Source organism: Anoplopoma fimbria, chromosome 24 (assembly GCF_027596085.1).
Source record: "Anoplopoma fimbria isolate UVic2021 breed Golden Eagle Sablefish chromosome 24, Afim_UVic_2022, whole genome shotgun sequence".
Taxonomy (NCBI): Eukaryota; Metazoa; Chordata; class Actinopteri; order Perciformes; family Anoplopomatidae; genus Anoplopoma; species Anoplopoma fimbria.
The window spans coordinates 21,531,598-21,543,884 of NC_072472.1; the positions used below are offsets into that span (position 1 = coordinate 21,531,598).

General features: G+C 41.6%; 1 protein-coding gene across 1 annotated transcript; it reads left to right on the plus strand.

The window, feature by feature from the left end:
- The first annotated feature begins 3,485 nt into the window (after positions 1-3,485).
- LOC129113602 (myb/SANT-like DNA-binding domain-containing protein 2) lies at positions 3,486-11,506 on the plus strand. The gene is made up of 4 exons (XM_054625996.1): positions 3,486-3,947; positions 7,692-7,947; positions 8,039-8,102; positions 9,500-11,506. The coding sequence occupies exons 1-4, from the start codon at positions 3,516-3,518 to the stop codon at positions 10,413-10,415; spliced, it is 1,668 nt and encodes a 555-aa protein (XP_054481971.1). The 5' UTR covers positions 3,486-3,515; the 3' UTR covers positions 10,416-11,506.
- The last annotated feature ends 781 nt before the right edge of the window (positions 11,507-12,287 follow it).

A 12,287-nucleotide genomic window follows, 5' to 3' on the forward strand; every position in this document is an offset into this window, starting at 1 on the left:
AATCCAGGCAAGGGCCACTTTTCTAACATGCTCAGCGTTTCTCAGTGAGATCTCATTTCATAGGAGCATAAGGTAATGTCAGAGCAATAATCCATATGAAAGTGCACACACAGTTGTATAATGCAATGGACAATTTTGGTATTTAAGCTGCAGTCACTTTCAGTTTCAATGTTAAAAATATTATTTATATTATTTTGTATTAATAATGCAATTTTACTCATATATCTACAAACTATGTGCATGAATTTAGAGAGTAACAAATATATTGTGTTATTGTTGCATGTAATAACATCTGTACATCCGTAGATATAGATATTTCAATCTGAATCAAGGTGATGGGCCGAGGACCATGCAGACAACATTTTCATCAATATAACCATACAGCTAGTGTGTAAATTAAAATGAAACAGCTGAACATTGTAGTTTTTAACCAACATTACTTAGTTAGCTCTAAGTAGCACATTTGTAGGGGACTATGCGCTGGTGAGTATTTGGGGCAGCTGGACAGTGTATGTGGGATTGACTGAGAATAAACTAGTGTGTGTGTTCATGAAGGGACATGTCAAACAGTGCAACAGTGTGGTTTATTGACATTGGAGCTCTTTTGCACAGAGGAAGAAAATATATTTGAATACACACACAATACATACATTCATCATCTGGTTTTGGTCTTTTCATGGGACTTTGACATTTAGAATAAGAAAAATACAGAATGTTCCTAGAATTATTATTTAATTATTATCCTAACATGCGCCACACTTCCAGAAGGCTTATTAACTCCAATAGCAATCAGTCATTAATGGGAAGAGATACTTCAGGCACAAGTAATCTCCTCCTGACAGCAGACATGACAACTCATTGACAGCTGCAGCTTTGACATGTAAAGGTTAGACTGTCCACTGTTTCCTGCCTTTGACCTGTATTGGACAGCTAGTGTGTAGACCTCACCCAAGAAGGATTCTACTGTCCCTTTGGCCAGGTCAGGACCGCACTGACCACACACACACACACACACACACACACACACACACACACACACACACACACACACACACACACACACACACACACACACACACACACACACAAGCCAAACACTGGACAGATGGCAGAGCAGGCTGGAATGACTTGTATTCCCAGAGGGGAGCCGATCACACATTGTCAAGGAAAAGATGAAGTAAACAATGACACAATCCATCAATTGGGCCATCGAATGACCAATTATAGACTCAAAATCCAATAAAAGCTCTCATTCAGTGTGCAGGGATGGCAGGGACTTGTTGGACAACACATCACTGTGGGTGTTACAGATTCTACTCGACAAAGATCCCAAATTGTCCAATGTGGACAGTAAATATATCATGAATATACTGTATGTTTCCTAAAGCTGAATCATTATCATTTAAAGAAGCTGTGAAATTATAATCACAATGTCTATTTAAATATGTTAATATGAACTTCTTTGTTGTCTTCTGTTTTGTTCAACCTGCAAAACTAATGTGATTCCCATCATCCTAATAAATGGTAAATGATTGGACATGAGCATTAGCATGCTAATCATTCATTCATGCTAAACTAAGATGCAAGGTGACCTGCATAATAAATATCACTTTGTCAGCACTGTCATTGTGGGAGTGTTACCGTAGCATGCTGACGTTAGCGTTTACTGCTCACTAAAGGTATATAAGGCCTATACTGCCATGGCTTACTTAATGTTATTAATAACACACAGTGGTGGAAGAAGTACACAAATATTATCAGAAAAAAACACATCCTTTCATTCTATTATGAATAACACATATTATAACATAGGTTTACACTTAGTGTGTAGCAATGAAAGGTACACTACAGTTAAGGCCTGGTCAAACATGTGTGGATGTAGGCATGGAGGCGGCTGTGGCGTAGTGGAGAGCAAGGTAGTTCTCCATTCAGAGGATCGGTGGTTCGATACCCGGCTTCGGCAGTCGATGTGTCCTTTGGCAAGACACTTAACCCCAAGTTGCTCCCGAAGGCTTGCCATCGGTGTGGACTGGATGTTGCATGAATGTTAGTTAGAGTCTGATGGTGGCACCTTGCATGGTAGCCTGTCATCAGTGTGTGAATGGGTGAATGATATGTAATACACTACTGACTGTAAGTCGCTTTGGATAAAATGACTGTAATGTAATGTAATGGAACCATCACCTTCTGAGGCGATATTTGTGCTGAAGTTGAACATCATGCAAATGCAAAGATGCTAGTTTGTTTAGCCACCTCTTAGAATAGAATGTAAGTGAATGTAAATGTTGTGTATGTCTGACGGTGCATTTTTGTTTAATAGTGTTGAGTGGAAAACAAGAGAAAGGCGCTTAAACAGAGTGCGCATCATGTTATATAGACTTTTATGAGTTGAATATGATAGGTCCCTAAAAAAGGAAGGCGGCTCTTGGTTTAGACTTTCTGAGGGCCTTATCAGTTAGTGAAACTGGGTTTCTGTGATCTGGTTTCTCTGCAGCATGAGCTCATCCTTCTTTATGTGTCTCTGTTCCTTTTCCATCGTACGGCCAGGCACTAGAACGCCCTGACCGGAGTATTTGACCTTCAAAGAGAACTCATAACATTTACCGCAATGTGCACAGTGATAGTGTGATGTGAAAGCATGAACAAAATATACTGTGCTCGATATTTGTATGTGTCCATTTATACATATGAATGTAATATTTACATGACAATAGCAAAGCACTGCAGCAAATTTGATGAACTACTATATGTTTTGCATGCACTGAAGTACAGTAGATGACTGTAGCTAAATGTAGGGTACTTAGACATGTTAACCACTACACCTGTGCGTTTTTCTAATACGATAACTCCAAATGTCTGCTGTGAAAGGGGACTGTTGTACGATTAAGACCTATGAGAGGTACACCTTTTTTAAATAATAAAATTCAATAAAAAAAAAGCAATAAAAAGTATATTATGATTAACGGATGATTAACAAAAGAATCATCACCTCTGGGGTACATACGTCGAGATAGGTGACGTCTGTTGTTTGTTTGTTTGTTTGTTTGTTTGTTTGGACTGTCATCGTGCCACCTGCTGAGGCCCTGCTGACACCCACTACCTTATTTTACGCTTAAATAATAAAATTCAATAAAAAAATTAGCAATAAAAAGTTATACGGATGATAAACAAAATAATCATCACCTCTGCAGTGACGTTACTTTCTACTATTTTAGGCGCTCATATCTGTAGCAGGCCTTTATTTCATTATGATTATTTCATATTTTATTTCATTTTTTTTAAAAGGAGGCGGAGGAGATGTAGTTTCAGATAACCACGCCCCCTGTTCCTGTGACATGTTTGATTCTGGGCTTGTTTGTTTGAATTTGTTTGTTTGTTAACCTGCACCTCAAACTTTTCCAGGATCCATCTTTGCCACTCCCCGTAGGATCCAGCCCGTGTTTTCCTCCATGCCTCCCAGCGTACAGCCCCGGACGTCACCCTCTCTCCCCCCTCCCCTTAGCAACAGAGGCAACATGGCGGCGTCCAGTACAGCTGAGCATTCTCCGGAGATATCGACGCCGTTAAAGATACCGAAAACCGAGGTGCCATCCCCTGAGTCTGAGGATTTGAGTGACAGTAATCAATACCACTCCAACCCCTCGACGCCGAACCGCTTCTCGCCTCTGAACGTGGGCTCCGGGACCGCGGGCCGGACGGCGGCCTCGTCCTCCTCCAACAGCTTCACGGCGTGCCGGGGGATGTCGTGGACCCCGTCCGAGACGAACGCCCTCATCGCGGTGTGGGGCAACGAGAGGCTGACGGAGGCGCGGATGCAGCAGCTGGAGGTGGCGGGCACCGTGTTCTCCGGCAAGGCCCCCGGGCCCGCCATGTACGAGCGGGTGTCCAGAGCCCTGTCGGAGCTGGGATACGAGCGGACCCCGTCCCAGTGCAGGGAGAGGATGAAGGTAAATGAGGCTGCGATGTCCATCCTCCATCCTCCATCCTCTGACAGGACCACTAATGACAGTCACAGGTTGTTGACCTGACATCATCTCATCTTTAATACATTCCTTTTTTTTTTTTTTTTTTTTTTTTAGTACATAGACTACTATCTAGAGCCCATCATGTCAATTAATGCGACATGACATCTCTATGTTTATTTAGTTCAATTATTTCCTCATTTAAATTATTTCCATTTCATTTTTTTTATTTTTGTATTATTCAATTCAATTCAATTCAGTTTATTTTGTATAGCCCAGAATCACAAATTACAAATTTGCCTCAGAGGGCTTTACAATCTGTGCACATGACAAAAAAAATCGAGAATACAAGATAGATGTAAAACAAACTAGGGCTGAACAACTGTGGGAAAGAAAATCTAATTGTGATTATTTTGATCATTTAATTGTGATATGATTTGAGATATAAGAGGGAATAATCATTCTTCATCATTATTCTCATGTTCACTGATAAACATATGGTGTGATGGGATCTGTACCAAACAAAGTCCCAACATTAATTTAAAATGGTGTTTAGACCCACATTACACCTTTTTAACAGATATTGCTCCTCCTGCATTTTGAAAATTGCAGCATACCATAATGGGATTTTGATAAAATTTGGATGAAGTGTGCAGCCCTAAAACAAACAAACAAACAAACAAAAAAACAAATTAATAACCAGCAGGCTGTTCCAAAGATATTGTAAAATATATTCAATTCAATTCAGTTTATTTTGTATAGCCCAGAATCACAAATTACAAATTTGCCTCAGAGGGCTTTACAATCTGTACACATGTTACATCCTCTGTCCTTCCCTCACATCGGCACAGGAAAAACTCCCCTAAAAACCCCTTTAACAGGGAGAAAAAAGGAAGAAACCTCTGGGAGAACGACAGAGGAGGGATCCTTCTCCCAGGATGGACAGAATGCAATAGATGTCATGTGTACAGAATGAACAGCATAACAGAGATACAACACATTCAATGTATATGACATAAATGATTCATATAATAAGACTACTTATAATAACAATAATTATTCTGTCAGGGTAGAGTCAACACTTAGCTAAAGCTTTAATTTATTCATTCATTCAAAGTGTCACCTTCCCTGCATGTTACAGACAAATCAGAAACATCTGTTCATCAGATAGGACAGCCATATGTTGTATGTTATATGTGACTTCTCCATGCATTCCCCCAACATTGTCTTATATCTTTTCCTTTTCAGCATCACTGTATTTCTGACAGTGAGTAAAAAAAATTAGCAGTAACAAAACTATCATTACGTCCTTCAGGAGTTCAGGTTTTCCAAATCAAATTCAAGCACAGCGAGCACGAACGGCCAAAGTTCATTTTTAGTAATCCTTCTCTGCCGGCTGAGACAAAGCAGCCAGGAGGACAGAGGACGGAGGAATGACTGATACTGACGGATGTCTGTGTCTTGAAATGTTATTTGTTTTATTAACATTTTACTTTGTTTTACGGTGAGATATTAATGACTTTATAAAGTGACTTTGCTGTTGTAATCATAACTGTTGCTGCTCTAGAAACAAAATCTAAACGACATCTAAATTAAAAATAACTTCTGATTCTGTTCTGAATTTCTTTGTTTTCAAAAATGTTATATATGTTTTTAAAAACTTTAGTGATGTAGAAAAACTGAGCCTTGGTAAGAGTAGCTCCTACTTGTACTAAAATCCTTAAAAGAGATAACCAGCTACTGTAGTTCTCCGACACGCTTGGGAAGAGAGTCGCTGAGCTGAGGGGTATTTAGGCGGTAGCAGCCTGCCACAAAACCACTATATGCCACTAAAACTCACACACTGTCCCCTTTAAATGTCATCATTTGAATTCCAAAGGTTGCAAAAAAATTCAAGGTAACAAAACGATTACTACGTCCTGCAGGACAGATATACATCAGAGCCCACGCTTCCTTCGAAAGTGAGGAGCTGTACAGGATCTGAGTGCAGATCCTGTACCATGCTCTCTATGTTACTTCTATGCGGTTACTGTGAGGCTGCAGCTGTTAAACATTAGTGGACGCACCGTAATGTCCAACCTGTGTAACATGTAGGACTACTGGACTGATAAACTGATTCGAGCTGATACTGATACTGATGTAGGTGATGTAGGTGAGTTGATATGTCCTCTGTATGTCTACAGGACCGCTGAGGGACAAGTCCTTAAAATATGTTCTGCTTCTTGTTCCTTAACTGTGATGTTTGAGCTATGAAACCTATGATCTGTCTTTTTAATCCGCTGTAGAGAGTTTAGTCATTTTATTTCTCACTATAAGTTTGGTATTCTGAAACAAATACAGGAGAGAAAATAGTTCAACACACATCTAAGATTACATGCTGCACCCTGCCATCCTTCTGTCCAATTTCTATGAAGTTCTGCTTCACCCAAAGGCTCTGAACACTGTCAGAGGTGAGTCCCACCCAGCAGCTCTGAGAGGAGGTTTAGAAAACTGTTTAAAATCTGAGCAGTTAAAAAAAACTACATTCCTTGAAGCTATCTTAACTTGAATGATAAACTGAACCCTCGTGGTACATTCTTTTTTTTGTGTATGATTGTCTTTATGGTATTTTGCATATTTCACCATGTTTAGGTTAGTTTACTTCTCAATTGCATTCAAAGTGTTATTGGTTTAACTTGTCTTTTATACTAATAGTATATTATGGTTTTATTAGTAGTATATTACGTTAAATTTGTTCACCGAGGCCAATTCCGAAGCAGTACAGTTTACGCAACTCTAATTATTTCTCCAAGCAGAGTATTTTTATATATAATAACATGTCTGTTAGGCCTTTTTAGAGTTGGTCCATCCTTTCTGAACCTTTACCGTTCTTTGTTAAACATGTCATACAATTTCACGTCCCTTCGTCCTTACGATGTTTTTAAACAACTTCCTGTTTGCAGGAAGTGAAGGAAATATAAAACTATATACAATGCTGCAGGAATGAGTCCTAAAAATCTGGAAATGAGTCAGCATTTTTACACTTTGGGTTCGATCATCTCAAAGTCAATATGTTTTTGGTTAGATCTCAGAAAACAGAAACAAACTTAAGAGTATTTAACCTTTTATCAGTAAATACCCCTCTGGTGAATTCAGAATTTTACGTGTCATTAAAAAAGTGTGTAAATGAGACGACTAAACCTCGTCACTAGAACACATGTCCTCTTTTAGCTTCGTGGGGGATACATGAAGTCATGTGACCGTGGTGGAGTTCCTTTATAGCCAAATGTTAACTTTTTACTCCTGCTGATTGTTTTCACGCTCCAAAAATCATAAAAGTGGTGTTCATTTGTGAAGGTTATATTGATGAAAAAAACATGTAAGTATCATAAACCTTTGTTTTCCAGAGATTATTCTCTACAATATTCCAAAATCTAATTGAAAAAATCCCATTGTGTTTTTGTGGAGGGAACCAGCGTGATGCTAACTTCCTGTTAGTCTAAAAAAATGCATCATCCCTGCAGCACTCTGCTGCAGGGATGATGCATTCAATGATGCAGTCAATCTTAGCTAATGTTGGCTAACCCCATATTGTAAACATTTGTGGTTTCACAATAAAAAGACCCCCCACATTAAAATGTATTTACGCTAACTAAGCCATATCTCTCCTCTTTGTGAGTCACTACTCTGTAGAACTTGTTACTGGGACAAACAGCTGAGCGAGTCCTCTATTTGTCCCACCACATACAGACGCTGCGGCGCTGCTACAGCCGTGTGAAGGAGCACGGCATTGGGAAAAGGAAGAGCAGCTACACCATAGAGCAGCTGGAGAAGGTGTTCGGCCAGGGAGGCTGGGACTCCCAGAGCTGTGCCCCGGTGCTGATCAACAGCAGCGGGCTGTATCAGGAGATGGAGTCGGACGGCAGCACCCTGGAGGACTTCTCCCAGGAGGACTGGTGCAACCAGGTGCTGGACTCGGCCTTCCAGGAGGGGGACATGGAGACTGGTGAGTGTGTTAGCAAGGAGTGGACAGCTAGCAATGAAATGAAAGGGAAATATTGGGTTAAAGATCATTTGTGTGTTTGTTTTCTCTCTAGAAGAAACCCAGGTGCCTAAAAACCGAGCTCTGCAGATTCAAATAGAGCTGTCAGAACAAGCCCAGTAAGTCAACTAGAACAAAGTTAACTGAAAATGTCTGATATAAAGCTGTGACTGTAAGTTTTGAATTAGCCTAATCATGGGAAATCGCTTTTGCAAAGCCAACTCTATAATGTGTCTGACCTTCCTCTGAATGGGATGTGCTCCCCAGTTAGTTCTCTATCTGCCAGTTGAAACAGGTCAGGGTCCGGTATCCCAAATATATCTTATGTTTAAGGTTCTCTTAGTCCATAAAAATACAATAAATTATAATTTCTTATAATGCATTTTTTGGGGCCTTTTTGTCTGAGTAAGACAGAACAGATTGAGAATTTGAAAAAAGGAGAGTGAGGGGACTATGTAGTTATCATTAAATCTATGCAACAACAAAACTCAAAATGTCGCAAAAAGTTGCACTTTACTCAAAGCAAACAATGACCAATTATAATAACTTATAATCACATTATAGTCTATTATAACAGTGATTATATTGCAGTGTAACAAGAGTATAATGTATTACACCTTTGCAAAAAAAAAGTGAGTTACCAAAAATGATTAAAGTGGCCCTATTATGCTCTTCTTTAGTGTGTTATATATATTTTTGGACATGTAAAAGGTCTGTAGAGTGTAAAACCTGAAGTCCACGCCTAAAAGGAGTTACCCTCCCCCTCAGAATCACTGCTCCTGAGCTGCCTGAAACGGCTCCATTGAATTCGCTCCTTCACTTCAGTAACTTTATGAGGTCATAATGTTACAGAAGTGACATAAAAACTTTCCGGCTAGTTTGGCCCTCAAACAACAAAAGAGAGAGACGGAGCTGGAGCTCCGGAGGAAGAGGTTTTTGAAATGTGAAACGTTGAGCAATCACAACAGAGCGGGCTAGCTGACCAATCAGAGCAGACTTTGCTTTCTGGAGGGAGGAGCAAGCACTACAACCTAGCATTTCAGAGAGAGGGTGAGAAGAGATGCTGCAGGACAGCCAGGATGAGAAAAACAAGGAGGATTATGAGCATTAACGCATGTAAACATGTTATAACTGTAACTTGAGATAAAAATATACATCTGGAAAATAGCATAATAGGGCCTGTTTAAGTATTATGATTTTTGACCTTCTAAGCCATTATAAGTTGCTTTATAATATGCATTGACTACTGTTATATTGCATTATTAGTATTTATGAGTGTTTATAACTATTATTTTACAGTGCTATCAGCAGATTATAACACATTATAAGTCGTATGGGCTTCATAGAAATCTTTCCCCCAGAGGTTGCTAAAGGTCTTTAAGGAATCTCCACGTCACTTCTTTGTGTTCTGTGGTTTTGTATTTGTACTTTAAATCACAGCTTGTTTTAGTTCTTTACAAAATGGAAAACATGTTTTATTGCTGCCTCATTATTCTGTTCCCTGGGTTCTCTGCAGAAAGAGGGACACGATGCAGACCGTGATGCGCATCCTGGAGTCGGTGCAGCTGAAATGGGAGCACTTCCAGACATGGACGGAATTCTCGCGGCTGCACCTCTCCAACAAGCTGGCCATCTTCGGCGTGGGCTACAACACCCGCTGGCGGGAGGACGTGCGGTACCACTACGCCGAAATCAGCTCGCAGGTGCCGCTGGGCAAGAGGCTCCGCGAGTACTTCAACCCGGAGAAGCCGGAGGGCCGCGTCATCATGACCCGGGTCCAGAAGATGAACTGGAAGAACGTCTACTACAAGTTCCTGGACATCACCATCAGCGAGGCTCGCTGCCTGGAGCTGCACATGGAGGTGGATTGGACCCCCGTGACCCAGTCCAGGGCGGCGGGCTGCGGCAAGGGCACGTCGCACTACCTCCTTCCCGGGGACATCCCCAAGGCGTACGGACTCTACGCCATCGGCTACGAGGCGGCGTCGCCCTGTCAAGATGCCGCTCACACCTTCCCCCGGGGCGACGATGAGGACCGCGGCTCGCCTCACCGCGAGTCGGAGAACGGTTCTCAGAGTCAGACCGACGATGAAGGCTGGGAGAAGTGGGACAGGACTGGGGGTAATGTCACCTACTGCTACCTGGGCATAGCGGAGGACAGGACCATACAGCAGAGTCTCTTCCAGCACTTCCAGGGCTCTGGCAAACACTACGCCCACGGCGAACCCTCCGCCGTGACGCGTTTCCTGCAGGAGAACTGCCGCGGCACCGTCACCAATCAGAACGGGGGCGAGGAGCAGCCGCAGCGTTTCGCCATTTACATCAAATTCATCGAGGTGGAGCTGGACTTCCTCTCAGCGGGCTCCCTGCTGGAGTGCCTGGAGACGGCCGTCGGCTGTCCCTTGAAATACAACAACAAAGAAATGTCGTAACCGCACTTTGTATCGACTGAAGAAACAGGCGAAGGCAACATGAGAGCTGATTCTGTCTGTTTGAACTCATGGATGTGTGCAGCAGTCTGGCAAATTTTTGCAGCCTGTTGAGCTGACTTTTTATCAGACCCTCGTTAAGTCTTAAAAGAGCGATGACGCATAATAAAGCAGATATACTGCGCAGAGATGTGGGAACGCTAAGTTAAATATTACAGAGCTGCGTCATCCAAGAAGTATGTACTTATTATTTAAGGCCAATGTGCACTACAAAGGTTTCTGCTGCTGGTTTAGTGTAGATAGATATTGCCTCACCAGGGAGCGTGGGGTTGGCTAGGTCTACCTCAGTAGGATGTAGCGAACAAGGCAGCGAGGGGACCGCAGCGTGGAGTTATTCTAAAATCTGCCTTTACTTTGACTGTTGGCGGTCCGGACCTGACCTCAGAGAAGCATCCAAGAGTAGCGTGCTGGTTTATGCCTTATTTTATTTTTTGCACGTGTGACCGGGCTGCAGCTGGAGATGCTTCCATGACCATCAGGGAGAATAGGTGGAGAACTGGTGACGGTTGATGGGGGATACCCAGTCGGGCGTGGTTTCCTCTCCATTTCATTTCAGCACGCTAAACCACACACGCCCCTTCATTCCGACCTGTAACGACGGCTCTGAGCGGCAAGTAGACAAAACGCTACGTGTTGACGGCGTTGTAATAAGTGCAAACTAATGGAAACGTTTCTCACGCTGCTAACCGTAAAAAAAAAGGTCCTGTGGCGTCTTTGCAACACCTAAATAGAGGTGTTCTCATACCTGAACTTGCATATTGACCAATACCGAGTATAGATCCGATACCAGTGCTTTACAAACAAAAAGATACACATATTATATTTTAAGGATGTGATATGATGCAATCATTTTTGTATGGCCTGGCTCAGATTAAACTATTTGTAAAACTTGAACAAATACATACAGAGAATGAATGCCACAGAACTTTCTTTTTATTATCTAGTGTGACAGTTGGTCAAAACTGAAAAAGGGTTTGAACACCGTCTCCACGTGAAGTGAGAGAGAAGAGAGGACCGAGCTGAAATGAAACAGGACTCCTGATGTTCTGTTACTCCGTCTCAGAACCGAGAAGTCTCCGCCCCTCTGTGATGCGTACTGGTGGTCAGATCTTTGGAGCATCTCCAGCTGCAGAGGTGGGGGTTGTGGATTATCAGTAGACCAACACCTCCCACACACAACACACATACCTGTGCTCATGGGTGTAAACCAGGCCTGCGAGCACTGAGCTACGACTGCTAGTCAGGTTAAGACAATAAGCTGCAGGGGTTAACTCATCCTCCACCTGTAACTCTACTTTATGAATATGATTCCTGAGGTTATGTGCAATGTGCCAGGAGAGGACTAGTGTGGAGAAGAATCAAAAAGGGAGAAGTCCATATTGAATCTATGTATATGAAATCTACCTTAAGTATCTATAATATATATATATATATATTTAAAAATATTGATGTTCTTGAGCATTCCGGCTTTTGCTAACTTGCAATTATCATTTGTTTGGGTATACAGTATATGAAGATGAATATGATATTTTATATTTTATTGGTTGACACCATGTCTTGTATGTGATTGTTTTGAAGTCACCGTCTTGTATGTTTACATGTTTTAAAACACAATAAACGGGGCACTCACTGTCATTTGCCACACGGTGAAAACAGGCTGGTTTGTGTTTGTTTGGAAAACTCTATTCACTTAGAAAATAGATACATAATGCTGTCCTCAATTATGCAATATTCTATGTTCAAATGAAAATCTGTAGTGTTTCACTACCAACCTCCAGGTTCACCAAGTTGACAGACTGTGAAGAAGTGTGGAAA

Coding starts and splice junctions, on each gene's coding strand:
- LOC129113602 (XM_054625996.1), top strand. CDS start 3,516: ATGGCGGCGTCCAGTACAGCTGAGCATTCTCCGGAGATATCGACGCCG. Junction 7,948..8,038: donor GGAGGGGGACATGGAGACTG/GTGAGTGTGTTA, acceptor TTTTCTCTCTAG/AAGAAACCCAGGTGCCTAAA. Junction 8,103..9,499: donor GAGCTGTCAGAACAAGCCCA/GTAAGTCAACTA, acceptor GGTTCTCTGCAG/AAAGAGGGACACGATGCAGA.